This window comes from Mus pahari, chromosome 14, assembly GCF_900095145.1.
Source record: "Mus pahari chromosome 14, PAHARI_EIJ_v1.1, whole genome shotgun sequence".
Lineage (NCBI taxonomy): Eukaryota > Metazoa > Chordata > Mammalia > Rodentia > Muridae > Mus > Mus pahari.
The window spans coordinates 40,257,847-40,273,671 of record NC_034603.1 but is presented as its reverse complement, the minus strand read 5'-3'; the positions used below and the strand labels follow the sequence as shown (position 1 = coordinate 40,273,671).

At 52.9% G+C, this 15,825-nt stretch overlaps 1 protein-coding gene across 2 annotated transcripts in view; it reads left to right on the top strand.

Annotated features, from left to right (window-relative positions):
- The window catches only part of Spns2 (sphingolipid transporter 2), a 37,729-nt gene extending 21,985 nt beyond the window's left edge, over nt 1-15,744 (top strand). Inside the window, exons 3-13 of one of the 2 annotated variants that reach the window (XM_021213733.1) lie at nt 3,987-4,123; nt 8,273-8,424; nt 8,627-8,693; nt 9,977-10,119; nt 10,397-10,549; nt 10,638-10,827; nt 10,963-11,028; nt 12,923-13,021; nt 13,104-13,267; nt 13,781-13,827; nt 14,269-15,744. In XM_021213733.1, coding sequence (XP_021069392.1) covers nt 3,987-4,123; nt 8,273-8,424; nt 8,627-8,693; nt 9,977-10,119; nt 10,397-10,549; nt 10,638-10,827; nt 10,963-11,028; nt 12,923-13,021; nt 13,104-13,267; nt 13,781-13,823 — 1,214 coding nt within the window. In that variant the 3' untranslated portion in view covers nt 13,824-13,827; nt 14,269-15,744. Of the gene's footprint in view, nt 1-3,986; nt 4,124-8,272; nt 8,425-8,626; nt 8,694-9,976; nt 10,120-10,396; nt 10,550-10,637; nt 10,828-10,962; nt 11,029-12,922; nt 13,022-13,103; nt 13,268-13,666; nt 13,828-14,268 lie in introns of those variants that run through there. The other variant, XM_029545746.1, reaches the window with a different exon arrangement.
- The last annotated feature ends 81 nt before the right edge of the window (nt 15,745-15,825 follow it).

Below are 15,825 nucleotides of genomic sequence, written 5' to 3'. Positions count from 1 at the left end.
AGAGAGAGAGAGAGAGAGAGAGAGAGAGAGAGTGTGTGTATGTGTGTGTATGTGAGAGAGTGAGTGAGTGTGTGTGTGTGTGTGCATGTGTGTTCTGTCATCATGGTGAACTCCTAGGCATGTTTCGTTACCCACTTTGACATTAGCAGTACTGGGTGATCCTTACTGATTCACAGGCTTTCAGGACATCGAGCTGTGTAATTCATGGTTGGACCTGCACTTTGGCTAGACAAGAGGCACTGCCTACTCGGATTGTCTCTGCCCACTCCCCACCCAGCTCAGACTGGCATACAGAGGGCAGTTGTTCCTCTTCCCCTGAACATGTGCAAGCCCTTTGAGACTAAGCTTTTCCTCGTCCACATCCTGATCTGATCTTGGGCAGGTCTTAGGAGGCAGGGCTGACAAGAAAGCATTCTTTCTGTAGATGTAAGGAAATAATGCTGGCCCTGGCTAATGTAAACACGAGCCTTGTTGACCCAGCCTGCGCCTCGGAGGGCAGGGCGTGAAGCACCTTCCCCCGCACTGCCTCATCCAATACTCAAGCCACCCAGAGCAGCAGCTATTTTTATCTTCATTTTACAGATGAGGAAGTTGGCGTGGGGAGCTGGCTCAGAGTGGCTCATGAGAGTCGATTGTTAAATTTTTAGGAATTGTGTGAGCCGACTGTTAGACACAGCCATTGTTCAGAACTCAATCGTATAAACTTACAACTGAGTGATCTGTACTGAGAGAAGCTGATAAATTCTCAGAAGTCACCACTTCCTAATTACTTTCCTACATCAAGCTATTATCAGTGTGCTTAAGGTAAACTCCTTTTATCTGAACGGTGGAAACTCCTATGACTGGACAAGGCACTGAGCTCTGAGCTTCACATCCCTTAGGTGACCTGGCCTCAGCCGGGTGGAGTGTTTATACTGTGGAGATGCACAACCCCCAGGCATCGTGGGGCCCCTCCTCTGTCCCTTTTTACAGAACCTGTTTCTGCACATTTACCGGCACACCAATGAAGCTGACAATGACAGAGATGTGACCTGGCAAAGGAGCTTACCTAAGAAGGTGCAGAGCTGGGGTTGAACCCTGGGTAGGGTGTCCCTGTGGCCCAAGGACTGATTCTGCCTAAAGCTTAAGTCACAGACCTGAATGACCAGGTCCCCTCTCCTGTGTTTTCAAGTCTAGCGGAGAAAAGTACCCTTCATGCTACTCTGAGCACCCACTTTGCCCTGATCACACCCTTCCTCCCCTCATTGCTCCTCCCCCCCCCTAAATACTGTCTCCCCAGAGGCTGCCAAGCCACATAACCCACATGAACCCAGCAGACAGAGGTCAGTGTTGTCTGGCCATCTGCCTACTGGCAGTGGGACTGCTTTCCATGAGACGGGGGGGGGGGCGCTCCCTGTCTGTGTAGTTGGCCTCTACCCTACCTGGATCTCGGTATCTCACCTAGAACACCAACCCCTCCCATCAACAACAGTGGCATTCTCTCTCCAAGTCCCTGAACATTACTGTGCTCTTGTCCCAGCAGAGCAAAACCAGGTCATTAGTTCTTTGTTCAGCATCTCCTGTCTTCCCCGGAGGATCCCACTCCATCTGGCCTCTTAGCCTTGTCTTCCACCCTCCCCCCTCCATCACTTTGCTGCAGACCCTCTGGCCTCTTTCACGCCCCTCAAACACACCAAGTGCACTCCAGCCCTCCTTCCCCTGGTATTTCTATGATTGTTTCCTTGTCTCCTGCAGGTCTTTGCTGAGGTGAAACTTCTCAGTCTCTTCTGTTTAATAATGTGTGGTCTGTCTTCTCTCTCTCACACATGTATTTTCAATAAAAATTTATGATAATGTCTATCATACTCTAAGGCAACACTAGACTCTGGCTGTACACAGCAGCAAAAGATGTTTGGCAGAGATATTTGAGCAGGAATGGCCAATGCATCAACCTTACCTCAGTCACAAGGAATGACTTGGTTTTTGCCAGATTCCTTAATTCCACCTGTGGCTGCAGGATTGTCCCTGTGTGCTCAGCTCCTGAGCTTCAGTGCCCCTTTCTGTTTCTTCGGAAAGCCTTATCTTCCTCATGCATCCGTCAGCAGCTGCTTCTTGCCACCCTTCCTCCAGGCTGTGGTCCTTCATGCACATATCTCTTCATATACATTTCATATGCCTATACATCTCCTGTACCTGCTTAATATTCCTCATACAGCTTGTTAATTATTACTACTATTGTGTTATTTACGCACTTTTCTTCCTTAGATCATTAAGTTCCAGGAAGTCAGGAATCTCGTGTTTATCTACCCATGAATCCCAAACACCTAACGTTAGTATGTTGTAGATGCCCTGTTTAGTTACTTTTCTGTTGCTGTGAAGAAACACCATGGCCAAGGCAACTTCTAAGTGTGTGACTGTTTCAATGAGGATGGCCTCCACAGGCTCATAGATTTGAATGCTTGGTTCCTAGTTGGCAGAAGGGAAGAACTCGGAGGTGTAGCTTTGTTAAAGAAGGCGTTTCATGGGGATTGGCCTTGAGGTTTCAAAAGCCCACACCATCCCAGTTAGCTTGCTTTCTGCCTCCAGCTTTCGGATAAGATGAAAGCACTCAGCTACTGATCCAGCATCATGCTTGCCTGCCTGCCACCACCCTCCCCACCAGGATGGTCATGGACCTCACCCTCTAAACTTGTAAGGAAGTCCCCAATCAAATGCTTTCTTTTATAATTTCCCTTTGTCAAGGTGTCTCTTTACAATAGGACAGTGACTAAGCGTGCCCCTCCCCCTAATTTGTGGAATGAATCGATGCATGCATGAGTGACCAAGTGAATGGCAGGGTTTCCAATATTCAGGATAGCTTCTGCAGCCTGCTGGGTGGGTGTGAGGGTGGCCGAGTGACCTGGAAGATGGTAAGACCTGTAGTTCCAGGATCGTTTGCCCTGATTTGCTGTGTGACCTTAGGTAGATAGGTCCTTCACCCTCTCTGAGTCTCTCCTTCTTTCAAGTATCTGTAAAGATTTGGAATTTTGTGTGCATGAATGTTTCCCTCCTGTGTGAGCACTGCATGAGTGGTTGGTGACTACAGAGGTTAGAAGGGGACATCGGATCCCCAGGGATTGGAGTAAACAGTGGTGAGCCGCCCTGTCGGTGCTCGGAACCGATCCTGGGTCCTCTGCAAGAACAACAACTTCTCTTAACCTCTGAGCCATCTCTCCAGCCTCTCTCTCGAGCACAACACAGGAAGGAAGAGTCATGCAGGCCGTGCTCGCTGGTGCTCCCAGCAGTGAGGCAGAGGCAGGAGCGACTCTTGTGAGTTTGAGGCCAGGGCTGCATAGTGAGACCTGTCTCAAAGCAAACAAAACAAGATGGGCTGGAGGTGTAGCTCCCCAGCTGGTAGAATGTTTACCTAGAGTACATGAGACCCTGGGTTTGATCCTTAGAAGCACATAAACCAGGTATGGTAGTGCAGTCCTGTAATCCTAGACCTTGGGAGAGGGTGGTAGGACCCAAAGTTTAAAATTATCCTTGGCTACATAGCAAAGCTAAGGCCAGCTTGGGTTACAGGAAACCTTGTCTCAGAAAGCAGGCATGCCAAACAAAGGGCAGAACCTAAGGAACTCGGGCTCTGGGGCTAGGCTGACAATGGTTCCGTATATACTAGGATATTTACTGCCAGTGGGACCTTGGCAAGTCAGCTTCCCTGAGTCCTGCCTTCACCTATGAGGCAGGAAGCTCCTGGGGGGTGATGTGGTAAGCCTAGGGCTAGCACTCCGAGGGAGCATTCCCAGGCTCACAGGATAAGGAATAAGCTGGGGGTGATAGAAGACTTGAAGTCCCATGTCCCCTAATCCCGCACATTCCTCCTGCCTGCTCTGTGTTCCACACACTGAAATGGTCCCTCCAGGGCCACTTCCTCCATCTGGATCCAGGTTCAGCTCTGTCTCATTGCACTTGGCCTTAGTCAGGAACACACAACACACTCTAGCTCTCCTCTCTTCTTTCCACAGTGTTCATCTGCAGCTTCATGGTGGCTGCCCCCATCTTTGGCTACCTGGGCGACCGATTCAATAGAAAGGTGATCCTCAGCTGCGGCATCTTCTTCTGGTCTGCCGTCACCTTCTCGAGTTCTTTCATCCCTCAGCAGGTGAGGTCCCCCAAGGTGCTCCTGCTTAGGTGCTCCCCAACCCCGTGTCCAGTGTGCATGTCTCCAGGGATTGTTGTTCTGTGCTCCATAGACGGAGGGCTGCTCCTGAGCTTCAAGGCAAACCCATGGTTGGTATCTCTGCATTCAGTTATAAACCAGCCCCACAGACAAGGACTTCTCTGTAATGACCTGGACTAAGAGGCTTGCAGCCCTGAGTGGTAACCTGACTGTCTGAGCAGCCTCTAGCTTGACAGGATGCCAGGAACAGAGTGAATAAGTATACCCTAGGAATAAGGACCTTGGCTTCCAGTCCCGGCTCCCCTTAATTCTCTTGTTGTGCAAACCTAGGCTAGTCCCTGCCTCTCTGTTTCTGGTTCAGTTTGTTCTTTGATGACCAGTCAACCCCTTGAATCCGAGTCCCAGGAAGGCAAATGTCAGCTCAACATCGAGGTGTTTTAAGATACTGTTGGCTTTCACAGTCCTGGATTTGAATATCCCAGTTTGTTGGCCATTAAGCTTTGTGACTTGGAGCCTAGGAAGCCAGTACTTATATTGAAGAGGGCCCAGACAGGGGCCATACCCAAAGATGTAGGGAGAGTGGGTTGTGTTGAGAGAAAGGTAGGGACCAGGTCAAGGAGGGCCTTGAGTGCCAGGCCTGAGGCCCAGTCCTTCCTCCTGAGGCAGCACTGGGCCCTGGAAGAGCCCGATGCTCCCAAGTGGGTCTGCAGAACTATCCTTGCTTCAGGGAGGTGGGTCAGGCCCAGGACAATTCCCGGCTCAGAGCCCGGTCACCATAGAAACAAAAGACCAAGTCAGGAGCCTTGGGAGCCCTCAGAGCCTGGCCCTGCCCCTGGCTGGACCCCTGGGCCTGCTTCTGAGACTGATCAATGAGTCTAGGTCTTGATGCCTTCTGTGTAGGGAGAAGAGATAAGCAGAGGCAAAGAGAGAAACGGATCACTTGCTTTGTAACAGATTCAGTTGCTTTGTAAAAACGTTGTGATAACCATCCAAGCACCATGGGGGCTTTGGGGGGCAGGGGGCTTTGGGGGGCATCGGCAACATGATTTTAAAGTTAATTTGGCAGAGAAACTGCTTCGAGCAGCCAAAATGAATGAAAAGTAGCAGCGAGTGGGGTTTGCCCTATCAGTTGTCAAACAATGGCCATTCTAGCTAAATCAGCCAAGGGGCAGACTAAGTAATGATTGATCCATGAAGCAAGGCCCTGGAGAGTGGAGAGCCAGTGCTGGCTGAGGGCACATCTCTCACCAGTGGCTCCAGGGAAAAGGGATGACCTCCATGACTGAGAAATCAATTATGGTACTACATCAACCACGATGCAGAGTAAACTTCAAATGGGGAAGTGAAAGCCAAAACATGACTGAGAATCCTAACTATAAACCAACAAGAAAAAGACAATAGCTGATAGGAAAACAAACAAAGTGTTGTCAAGGCATTCCAGAACATTCCAAAACATGCCCAGTGGCCAAGCAGTGGAGGAAGAGATATCTCAGCCTCTTCAGGAATCAGAGCAATGCAAAGCAAAACAACAATGAGATGCCATTTCACACCCATCAGATTGGCAACAATTAAAAAGGCTGACAATACCAAGTGTTAGTACAGCTGTGGGGAAGCCCAGCCGCCTAGCTGTTGGTGGGAGTGTAAATTGGCCCGAGTCTCTTTGGAGATCAGAATGGCAAGATACTGTAAATTCCTGCTGTGTCCCTACATGGCCCAGCTTCTGTCTGGAGGGACACAGCCAAGAAAAACTCCAGCGTGTGTACAAACAAGTTCGAGGATCCTTCTAGGGAGGGGGAAAAAAAACGATGGAAAGACAGTTCAGTGGTTAGGGGTGCTTACTGCTCTTCAGAAAACCCAACTTCGGTTTCCCACTCCCCATGCAGGGTGGCTCTTAACCACCTGTGCGTCCAACTCCAGGGGATCTAACTTCCTTTCTGGCCTCTGGTACTGCACCACACACACACACACACACACACACACACACACACACACTTGCACACATATAATTTTTTTAAATCTTAAAAAGTAAAAATAAAAACAGAGATGCTGGAAAGATGGCTCATCAGATAGGAGTACTTGCTGTGCAAGGGCGAGGCTCTGAGTTCAATTCCCCAGCAGTCTGAGTAAAACCCAAGTGTGGTGGTGTGCTACTGCAACCCCAGGCCTGGGGTAGTAGGGACAGTTGGCTCCTGGGGGCTCACTGACCAACCAGTCTAGCTGAATTGGTGGGCTCCAGGTTCAGTGAGACACGCTATTTCCAATGGAGAGCATCCAACATTGACTCCTGACTTCTATGTATACTTGCACACACTCATGCATACACTTCTTGTGTGCATACACACAGAGAAAAGGGAGGGAGGGAAGAAGGGAGGAAAGAGGGAAAGAAGGAAGGAAGGATGGAAGGGAGGGAGGGAGGGAGGAAGGAAGGAAGGAAGGAAGGAAGGAAGGAAGGAAGGAAGGAAGGAAGGAAGGAAGGAAGGACAGAAGAAAATCACTCAAATGCCCACCACTGGGTGCGGGGGAGCTGGGGGATAGCTTAGGAGTTAAAAGCACTGAATGCTCTTCCAAAGGTCCTGAGTTCAATTCCCAGTAACCACATGGTGGCTGGCTCACAACCATCTTGTAATGTGATCTTATGCCCTCTTCTGGCATGCAGATAGAGCATTCAACATACATTAAATAGATTTAAAAAAAAAAAATGCCCAGCACTGGGCATCTCAAAAAACAATGAAGCACATGGTGAGATTAAAAGAAACAAAAGTGGAGCATGCTGGGTGGTGGTGGCACAAGCCTTTAGTCCCAGTACTCGGGAGGCAGAGCAGTCTCTGTGAGTTCAAGGCCAGGCTGGTCTCCAAAGAGTTCCAGGACAGTCAGAGCTACATACAGAGAAAAAAACTCCAAACAAAAGCATGGAACAGCCCCCTTTCTGTACATTTGAAGCACAGAGGACACCGGGTGCTGTTTCTTGGGACTTACATGTGCAGCATAGGGCAGAGACAGCATCAGTCTGGGGGACCTCTGGGGGGCGGGGACAGAGTTGCCTCAGCATGCTAGCAGCTGAGGGGACTGATAATCAGTCTCTCTCCAACGGGTTCCAAGCATGAAACGGAAGAGGATGTTTTGTACTTTGGGGCTAGAGTAGACTTTCTTGAACAAGGCATAGAGGAAAAAAAAAAATCAAGACTTGACAGCATCAAATTAGATATCAAGAAGCCTGTGAATAGTAAAACTGGGTAAACAAAAAACTGAGAACATCGGTGACAGATGACAAAGGATCTCACCCTGCGATGTAGAAGAAGCTCACATCAATCCATACAAAAAGACAAGACGACCCAATAGAAAAATAGGCAAAGGCTGTGAACAGTTGCTCTGCAGGGAGAGGAACACCAGGAACCAGGGAGAATGAAATGGGGTCAAGGTGGAGGGTCAGCAGCCCCAAGCAGAGACAGCCAGGAGCCAGAGAGGTGGCAGGAGATGGCTGGAGAGAAACAACAGGGACAGCACGGGAGAGCTGCATGCGGGCAGTGCTGGCTGAATGAGTGGTAAGGGTGGGGCAGGAAAACTATGACTAGTCTGGGTTCTCAGGCCCTTGGCAGCTGGGGGCCAGGTCCACACCAAAGGGTTTGGACACTGACAGCCAGCATGGTCATACCCTTTCCCCATTGCTGGCCTTTGAGGTGTGTATCAGAGAGGGGCTCTGAGCCCACTAGGTGGCCATGCCCACACCCCCACCCCCAAGAACACACACACACACACACATACACAGGGTCCTCAGTGTGGTCAGGTTTGGTCCAGCCTTCCTGCTTGGGGGAGGGGCACAGAACAAAGGTGATTTTTGAATCCTGAAGTGAGGCCAGAGAGGCAAAGATGCCCCAAGTGGACACAGCCCCCAGTGTTTCTGGGAACCCAGAGCCCTGTCTTCTCCCAACCTAGGAATAACCCATCCCAGTCAGGCCCATTGTTTTGAGGGGTGCTCCAGGGCCTCGTGTAGACTGTGACTATGGCCACTGTGAGGCTAGTCCTGGTCTCATCCTTTCTCCTGGTTCTTGGACCCTGCCAGGGCTGGGATGGGATAGGATGAGCAAGCCTAGGAATGGCCGGTCCTCCAGAATTCTCTGTTCTCCTCCACAGTACTTCTGGCTACTAGTCCTGTCCCGGGGGCTAGTAGGTATTGGTGAAGCCAGCTATTCCACCATAGCGCCCACCATCATCGGTGACTTGTTTACCAAGAACACGCGCACACTGATGCTTTCTGTCTTCTATTTTGCCATCCCCCTGGGCAGGTAAGTGTGAACTGCCACAGTTGGTGGGAAGAGCACCAAGGTCCCCTAGCATTTACTAACCCTGCGTTAAGTAGACATGGACGCTGGCAGCTGTAGAGGACTCCTGGACCAGCTCTTCCACAAGCCAGCTGGGCAGGAGGAAAGCAAGAGCTTCCCGCTCCGCCTCGATGCTGGGTCTGACGTGTGTCTGTCTTATCTGCAGTGGCCTGGGCTATATCACAGGTTCCAGCGTGAAGCAGGCAGCCGGAGACTGGCACTGGGCCCTGCGGGTAAGGCCTAGGTCCCCTCCAGTCCCTACTCCAGTCTTTTCCCCCAAGAGAACAGCCCAGCTCAGAGACCAGGCTTTGACCTTCAGCAGGCTTTGACCTTTAGGCTTCCTCCCTCACTAGCCTGGGCTCTAGGTCTTGTCTCCTAAGATCAGCTCAGACTGAGGTATCAGGGGAGTTGGACAGTCCTGTCATGCCCAGGGCCCCAGTCCCTCCCCCCAAACCCCGGGATTGGAGAGGATGAGGACTCTCTCACCATGTCAGGAAATTCCAGGTCCACAGCGCAGCTTCCTGCTTCCAGTGCTGGTTCTCTTCTAGGGCGAGGTTGGGACAGGGCCTCTGTGTGGGGGCCCTTAGGGTCTGGAGCCACTTCCTGTTCTGTTGGAGGGTTGGGGCAAGTCACCAAGGCCCCAGGACAGTGCAATCGGAGGAAACAGAGATTCCCCGTCTCTCAGAGGAGCGGAAACTCAAGACAAAGTGTTTTTTCCTCAAAAGCAGGAAGGAAGCAGCCACCGTGGAATTTCATAATGGGGAGAGGGGTTAGCCCTCGGATGGGGGCGGGCTTACACGCAGAAGAGTTCCCCAGCACACAAGGAGTCAAGCTTTCTCTTTTCTCTGGGGCTGTGTAGAGAGGCCTGGGGATTCCGTTCTTAACGTGAGGCCGGACACAGGGAAGACCCACAGGGCCCTGTGAAGAACAGGCCACCTGTCTGGTCAGCCCTTCCCTAACGTCAGTGTTTGAGGGACACACCTTGGAACATTCCTACCTCAGGGATTAGGCAGAGGGGCGAATGGCTCTCTACCCCTACAGATGAACTCTTCTGCTCAGAGACGTCATTCCCTATGCTTTTCATCTGCCTGCCTTTCTCTCCTGGCTACCCATCACCCCATTCACCTACTTGTCCATCCATCCATCCACGCACAAGTACGTCTATCTATCCATCTGTTTGCTCTCCCATCTCTTCTTCATCCATCTGTTTAGTCACCTCTCCCTCACTTCCCTCCTTCCTTCCTCTTCTCTTTTTCCCTCCTCCTTTCCTCCATCCCTGAAGCCTGTCCGACTTCCTTGAACTTGTTTTCCTGCTCTGCCTTTGGTCTGGATTGTCCACTTTAAGCCCTCTTATCCTTCCCCTGGCCTCATCCCCAGTGGCTTTGCTCAGCCTTTCTGTTGCTCGGCTGGGCAGATATTATTAGCCTAGGAAAAGGGCCTGGAGCCCAGGTAAGTTGCCTGGGCCCTCCTATGCAGCACAGACAGCATTCAAACCTCACCTTTCCCATCTTACCAGGTTTCCCCCATCCTGGGAATGATCACAGGAACACTCATCCTCATCTTGGTCCCAGCCACTAAGAGAGGCCATGCTGATCAACTTGGGGGGCAGCTCAAAGCACGGACCTCCTGGCTCCGAGACATGAAGGCCCTGATCCGAAAGTGAGTGCTACCACGCAGGGTGTGGTGGGAGGAGGTGTGGCTGAGAGCATGCCCACCACACTCACCTGCCATCTACACTGCCCGTAGTGCTGAGTGACATTTTGGCCTGAGAGTTTATTGTTCCTGCATCCTGAACCCTCAGCCGGGCCTGAGAAAGCGCATTTCTGTTTGGGGAAGGAGCAGGTAGCTGGCTATAGGGGAATAGGTTGCCTCCCGGGCCCTGGTGTAAGGGCTGCCTGCTGCCCCAGCTCAGTTTCCCTCCCTGGATTCTCCCCAGCCGCAGTTACGTCTTCTCCTCCCTGGCCACGTCCGCTGTGTCCTTCGCCACAGGGGCCCTGGGCATGTGGATCCCCCTCTATCTTCACCGTGCTCAAGTTGTACAAAAGACAGCAGAGACTTGCAACAGCCCGCCCTGTGGAGCCAAAGACAGGTAAAGCCTGGCCCCAAGGGACAGTTGCCTCTGTCTCAACCTTGGCCTTGCTCAAACCACACTCTGCTGCTGTCTTTTGTCCCCACAGCCTCATCTTTGGGGCCATCACCTGCTTTACTGGCTTCCTGGGTGTGGTCACGGGCGCGGGAGCCACTCGTTGGTGCCGCCTTCGGACTCAACGCGCTGACCCATTGGTGTGTGCCGTGGGCATGCTGGGATCTGCCATCTTCATCTGCCTCATCTTTGTGGCTGCCAAGACCAGCATTGTGGGCGCTTATGTGAGTCCACAGGAGGTTGGGGGGGGGAGATGGACTGGAGGTGCAGTCTGACTTGCTGGACCCTCTGTCCCCCATAGGGAGGGTCCTGTGTCCCTGCCCCGTGCCCTCCAAGGTTGCTTTCTTCTCTGTGAATAGATCTGCATTTTCGTTGGAGAGACACTGCTATTTTCTAACTGGGCCATCACTGCAGACATCCTCATGGTAAGCCAGGAAGGCTACAGTCACCATGTGTCGACTGACCCAGGCTTCTACATTTCATTGGGGTAGATGGGGCAGGTGGGCAAAGAATAAGCAGTACTTGCTGCTAGGAGAGGTGAACCCAGAGGCAGGGAAGGGACCGGGGATACACGGGTGGGGGTCGGATCTGGGAGAGGCCTGGAAACAGAATTGTGCAGGTAGATGTCGGGGTGCAGGGCCAGGGTTGTCTCCAGTCTCAGGTTTGTGGCTGGGAGGCTGGCAGTGCCAGGCTGGCATTGAAGCGGTGCTGCCTGCCAGGACTCCTCCCCTAGCCGTTGAGTGTCCTTGCATTCTGCTTTGCCAGCTCAGGCTGGGTTCTAGGCTGGGTCCCAGGCGTGCCTGCCGAGTGCCTGCGGCTGGCCGGACAGACAGAGGCTGTCTTTACGGGTCCAACAATGGCCTCCAGACCAGCAGGCCAGAAACAAAGGGCTGTCTGAGCAGCCTGCTCAGGCTTGTGTTCCTGGGTGGGGACAGGAGGAACAGGGGAGGGGCTGTGGGCCTAGTGACTTGTAGCTCTGAGTGAAATGGGGGGTGGGGATGTCAGGAACTAGTGTGACTCCTGCCCTTGGTCCTTTGGGAAATCTCTAGATGGGAGTCAGGAGACTACAAAGGACTGGAGATGGAGTGGGAGAGGTATGGGACAGGGGAATAAATGTCCTAGGTGCGCTTAGGGGCTGGTGCTCAGGCCAGGAGGCCAGGGTCTGGGGGCCTTTGTAGTCCCTCGCTTTCAAGAAGCCTGCCGTGCTCCACTCTATGCTTTCCCACATACCTATGTCTCCCGCCAATGCCTGTTTCCTTTCCATTTATATGCCACGAAGAGGTGGTAGGGAGGACTCGGCTAAGTGTCTCACCGAGGGGCTGGGCAAGAACAAGGGCAGGGAGGGATCAGTACATAACCCCTGAGAGAGAAGGGTGGCAAGACTGAAGCAAGTGTCTTTGGTGCTGGGCAGCATGCCCTCCCCTGACAACTCCTCCCCATCAGTCCCCGGAGAACTGTTGGCAGGGTCTGGGTCCCAGGGAAATCATGTCCCAGTTTTACAAAGTGTCCCAGCTAAGTGACTAATTAGTGGCAGAAATGGGGCCATGCGATATCCTTAGATCCAGATCCTTCGCTGTCTTATCACCGCCAGCAGGGTGTACACAATGATGGATGTCATGGACAGTGAGAGTGGCTGGAGCTCGTGGCCAGGGGCACCTGGTACTGGGTGTCCTGGTCTCTCCAATCTCCTATCACATAGGCTCAGGGCCTATTCTGTCTCGTGCAGGGCAACCTGGGGCCTGGTGGTGCTTAGCCGGTGTCAGGGTGCTCAAGAGTTCAAGTAGAGGCTCTTTGGGGGTAGGATGAGAGACCTCAGCTGGCCTCATCCTTGCTGAGTCCTCAAAGAAGGGAACCAGGACAGGTGTTTAGCATACAGAAGGGAAGGGCAGGAAGCCTAGAAGCTGGAACTCTGTCTAGAAGTTGCACAACTCCACATGTGAGCCCTCAGAACTGAAGGTTCTCTGCAGGAGCATAGCAACCTGAGCTCAGCCCGGGTCAGACAGGAAGGCCCTATCTTTAAACAGGAAAGAAAGAAAAAGCTCCTCCATGCTCCAAGAGCTCTGGCTGGCCTGAAGATCTACGCCAACTGATACCCAAATTGTGCTTCATGGCCGAATGTGCTAGGGAGGGAGGTGTGGATTCCCATCGCTGGGGATGAGCTGCCAATCCTACATGGTGGGCAGGGAAGTACAGGGCTGGGTGGGAGGAGTGAAGATACCAGGACAGGAAGCTGAGGCTGTGGGGTTTCAGAAGTGTCCTAGCCACAGGGATGGGCCTCATGCATGGACTTCAAGCACTGACTTGTCCTTTCTCCTCCAGTATGTGGTCATCCCCACTCGGCGAGCCACTGCTGTGGCCCTGCAGAGCTTCACCTCCCATCTGCTGGGGGACGCTGGAAGCCCCTACCTCATTGGCTTTGTGAGTGGCTGGGGGTGGGGCTGGCCTGGTGTGGGGCGCAGAAGATAGTCCTGTCCTGACACCCACCCCCGAATCTCCACAGATCTCGGACCTAATCCGCCAGAGCACCAAGGACTCCCCGCTCTGGGAGTTCCTGAGCCTGGGCTATGCCCTCATGCTGTGCCCTTTTGTCGTGGTCCTGGGTGGCATGTTCTTCCTTGCCACGGCTCTCTTCTTTCTCAGCGACCGTGCCAAGGCTGAGCAGCAGTGAGTAGGGTTGGGGTGGGCGCGCTGTGTAGCAGGAACTGTGACAGCTTTTATCCTAGTGTGGAGGAGATAGAGTTACTCTGTACTTCCAGGGCTAGGTGACCTGTTGGAGGCCAGGACCAGCCAGCTTTATAACCACTTGGCTCCAAATCTTCCCAGACCCTAGCTAGTATGTTGTAGGCCCAACCCACTGTGGCCCAGGCTAGTAGATGCCAGGACCTTTTGTGGTAGCTCTAGACATGGGTTTTTCTCTGGAGTTCCTCTCAGGGTTTTAGAGCTGGGAGTCCCATCCCCTTCTCTCACTGTCTGACTTCTTTCTCCTCTTTTCTCTATTCCTCTCTCTCTCTCTCTCTTCTCCCTACCCCTGGGCTTTCCCACCTCCCCCCTGGGGCTGACGAGGTCCCTGCCCAGCGCCTCCGGTCTACCAGCCCCAGTGATTCGATGTGCCAGAGCCGTGCCTGGGCCCAGTCCCCGCTGATGTACCACCCTGACCCCCGCCCGTCTCTCCCTCAGGGTGAACCAGCTGGTGATGCCGCCTGCATCCGTGAAAGTCTGAGGTGGTGAGTGCAGGCCAGGAAACTCCTGTGGGGGGAGTGGCTCTGAAAGAACAGGGAACAAACACCTTCCAAACCACCTCTTCCCCTAGCACATGCCCTCTGCCCTGGGTCTGCCCTCTTCCTCTGAAGTGTTGACACGGAATCTGTGGATTTGTGGGAGCTGGCTTCTTCCAGTAAACCAGTGCCCTCCCCTCCCTGGAAGGGCCAGGAGCATAGGTCAGCACTGGAACTTGCCAGGTCCTGCTGTCCTCCTAAATCCTCCTGGATGTCAGGGTATAGCTCTCATTCTGACCTTCCCAGTGGCCTAGCCCTTGGAAGCTTTAGCTTCCTGGTAATGTTAAACAAGGGTCAGAGCCCCAAGGTCACAGGAATGGTGAAAGCTGAGGAAGCCAACTTTGGAACAATTCCCAAAGCTCCACCTCTGACCCGACTCCCTTCCCGCAGGTGCCGCTGGGACAGCAATGAACTGCAGTTTAGGTTGGGAGAGGTTCTCCAGCATCCTGGACCAACAGGATGGTCCCAAAGCTTCCTGTGTGACTCACAGTTGGGTACCCACCCTCTTTGGCCTAGGATTGCCAGGACTGAGTGGCCCTATCTTCAAGAAGAAGCCGCATCCTCAGTTAGCCTGGAAGGCAGTGTGTGCTGGAACCACTCAGTCGGACACAACTCCAGCTCTGGCTGGGGACTGGAGGGCCAAGATAGAAGCCACCGTGCAGCGGGCATTTGGGGAGATTCTGGCCTGCCCTTGGCTCATGTGATCTTGAGGGAGCCACTGTCCTCCTTAGACAGTAGAAGCAAGGAGCTGGAGCTTCCTCCATTGTGTGCCATGCAAGGCACACTCCACAACTTTGAAGAAACAGGTCCCGGGCTATACGCAGAAGACATGGCTCAGGTCTCAGGACCTCAGTTCCGGCTCTGAGGTCCACCAAAGGCTCTGGTGGACAGGGACCACTTCCCCATTCTTAGGCTCTAACCTTGGGAACAGCAAATTCAGCCTGGCATACGTAGCTGGGTACCCGCTTCTGGGTGTTCCTGGCTGGGAGTCTCCCAGGAGACTGTCTGTGCTGTCTTCAGCTAGTCCTCTGCCTGGATGTTTTTCTCAGGGGGAAGCACCCCCATAAAGAAAGCTGCAGCACAGGGGGTGAAGGCCCTGGTGGTAGGCTGAGAACTTGACCTTTCCTTACCCCAGCCCCCCAACTCTTGCAGTACCCCAGAAGCCACCTCATCCTACAGGATGCAGGCTGACCCAAGAGTCCTTTCCAATGAGGAGTCAGATAGGATGTTGAAGGACTTACCCAGCTATCCACACTACTTCTTGGCCTGGGGTATAAAACTGCTGGAGATTGCCCACCAGTGCCTGTAGGTATCATACCCCAACTGACTCTTGGGGCCAGGCCTTCACCCCAGCCTTTGATCACCCCCCCCCCCCACACACACACACACCCTCACTCCCTTGCAGCCACCTTAGTCACCTTTGGGCACTTATCCCCAGCTTTACACTCCTTGCACGCTGTAACCAAGGTGGCTCTGGTCCTGGGGTACCATTGCAACTTACAGGAAACTTCCAGAACCAGCTTGGATAACAGTCCCTGTGGCTGTATCCCACTTGCTGTGGCTTCAGTGGTGTTAGTTAGTGGTACCCACCCCACCAAACTCTGGGGCACCCTGGGGGTTTGGCGTGGGTTTGCAGAGGGTGCTATCCCTAAAGACCAGCCTGGCTCCCACCCTAACCCCAGCAGGGGCCCCAGCAATGTTTTCTTGTTGTACAAGAACCAGGTCCAAGTGTTGCCTCCTCTTCCTTCCGGAAGCTGAACTGCTCCTTTATTTTTTAGAGCTGCTGATTGTGAATCTCAAAGTCTTAAGAGAGAAGCCAAATATATATTCCTCTTGTAAATGAATAAATAAACCTATTTAAATGTTTTGGTGGCTCTCCAGTGGAACAACCCAGGGAAGGGAAGGACTGTATAGCACACAGGCCCTAACCCTGGAAGGTTGGGTCAG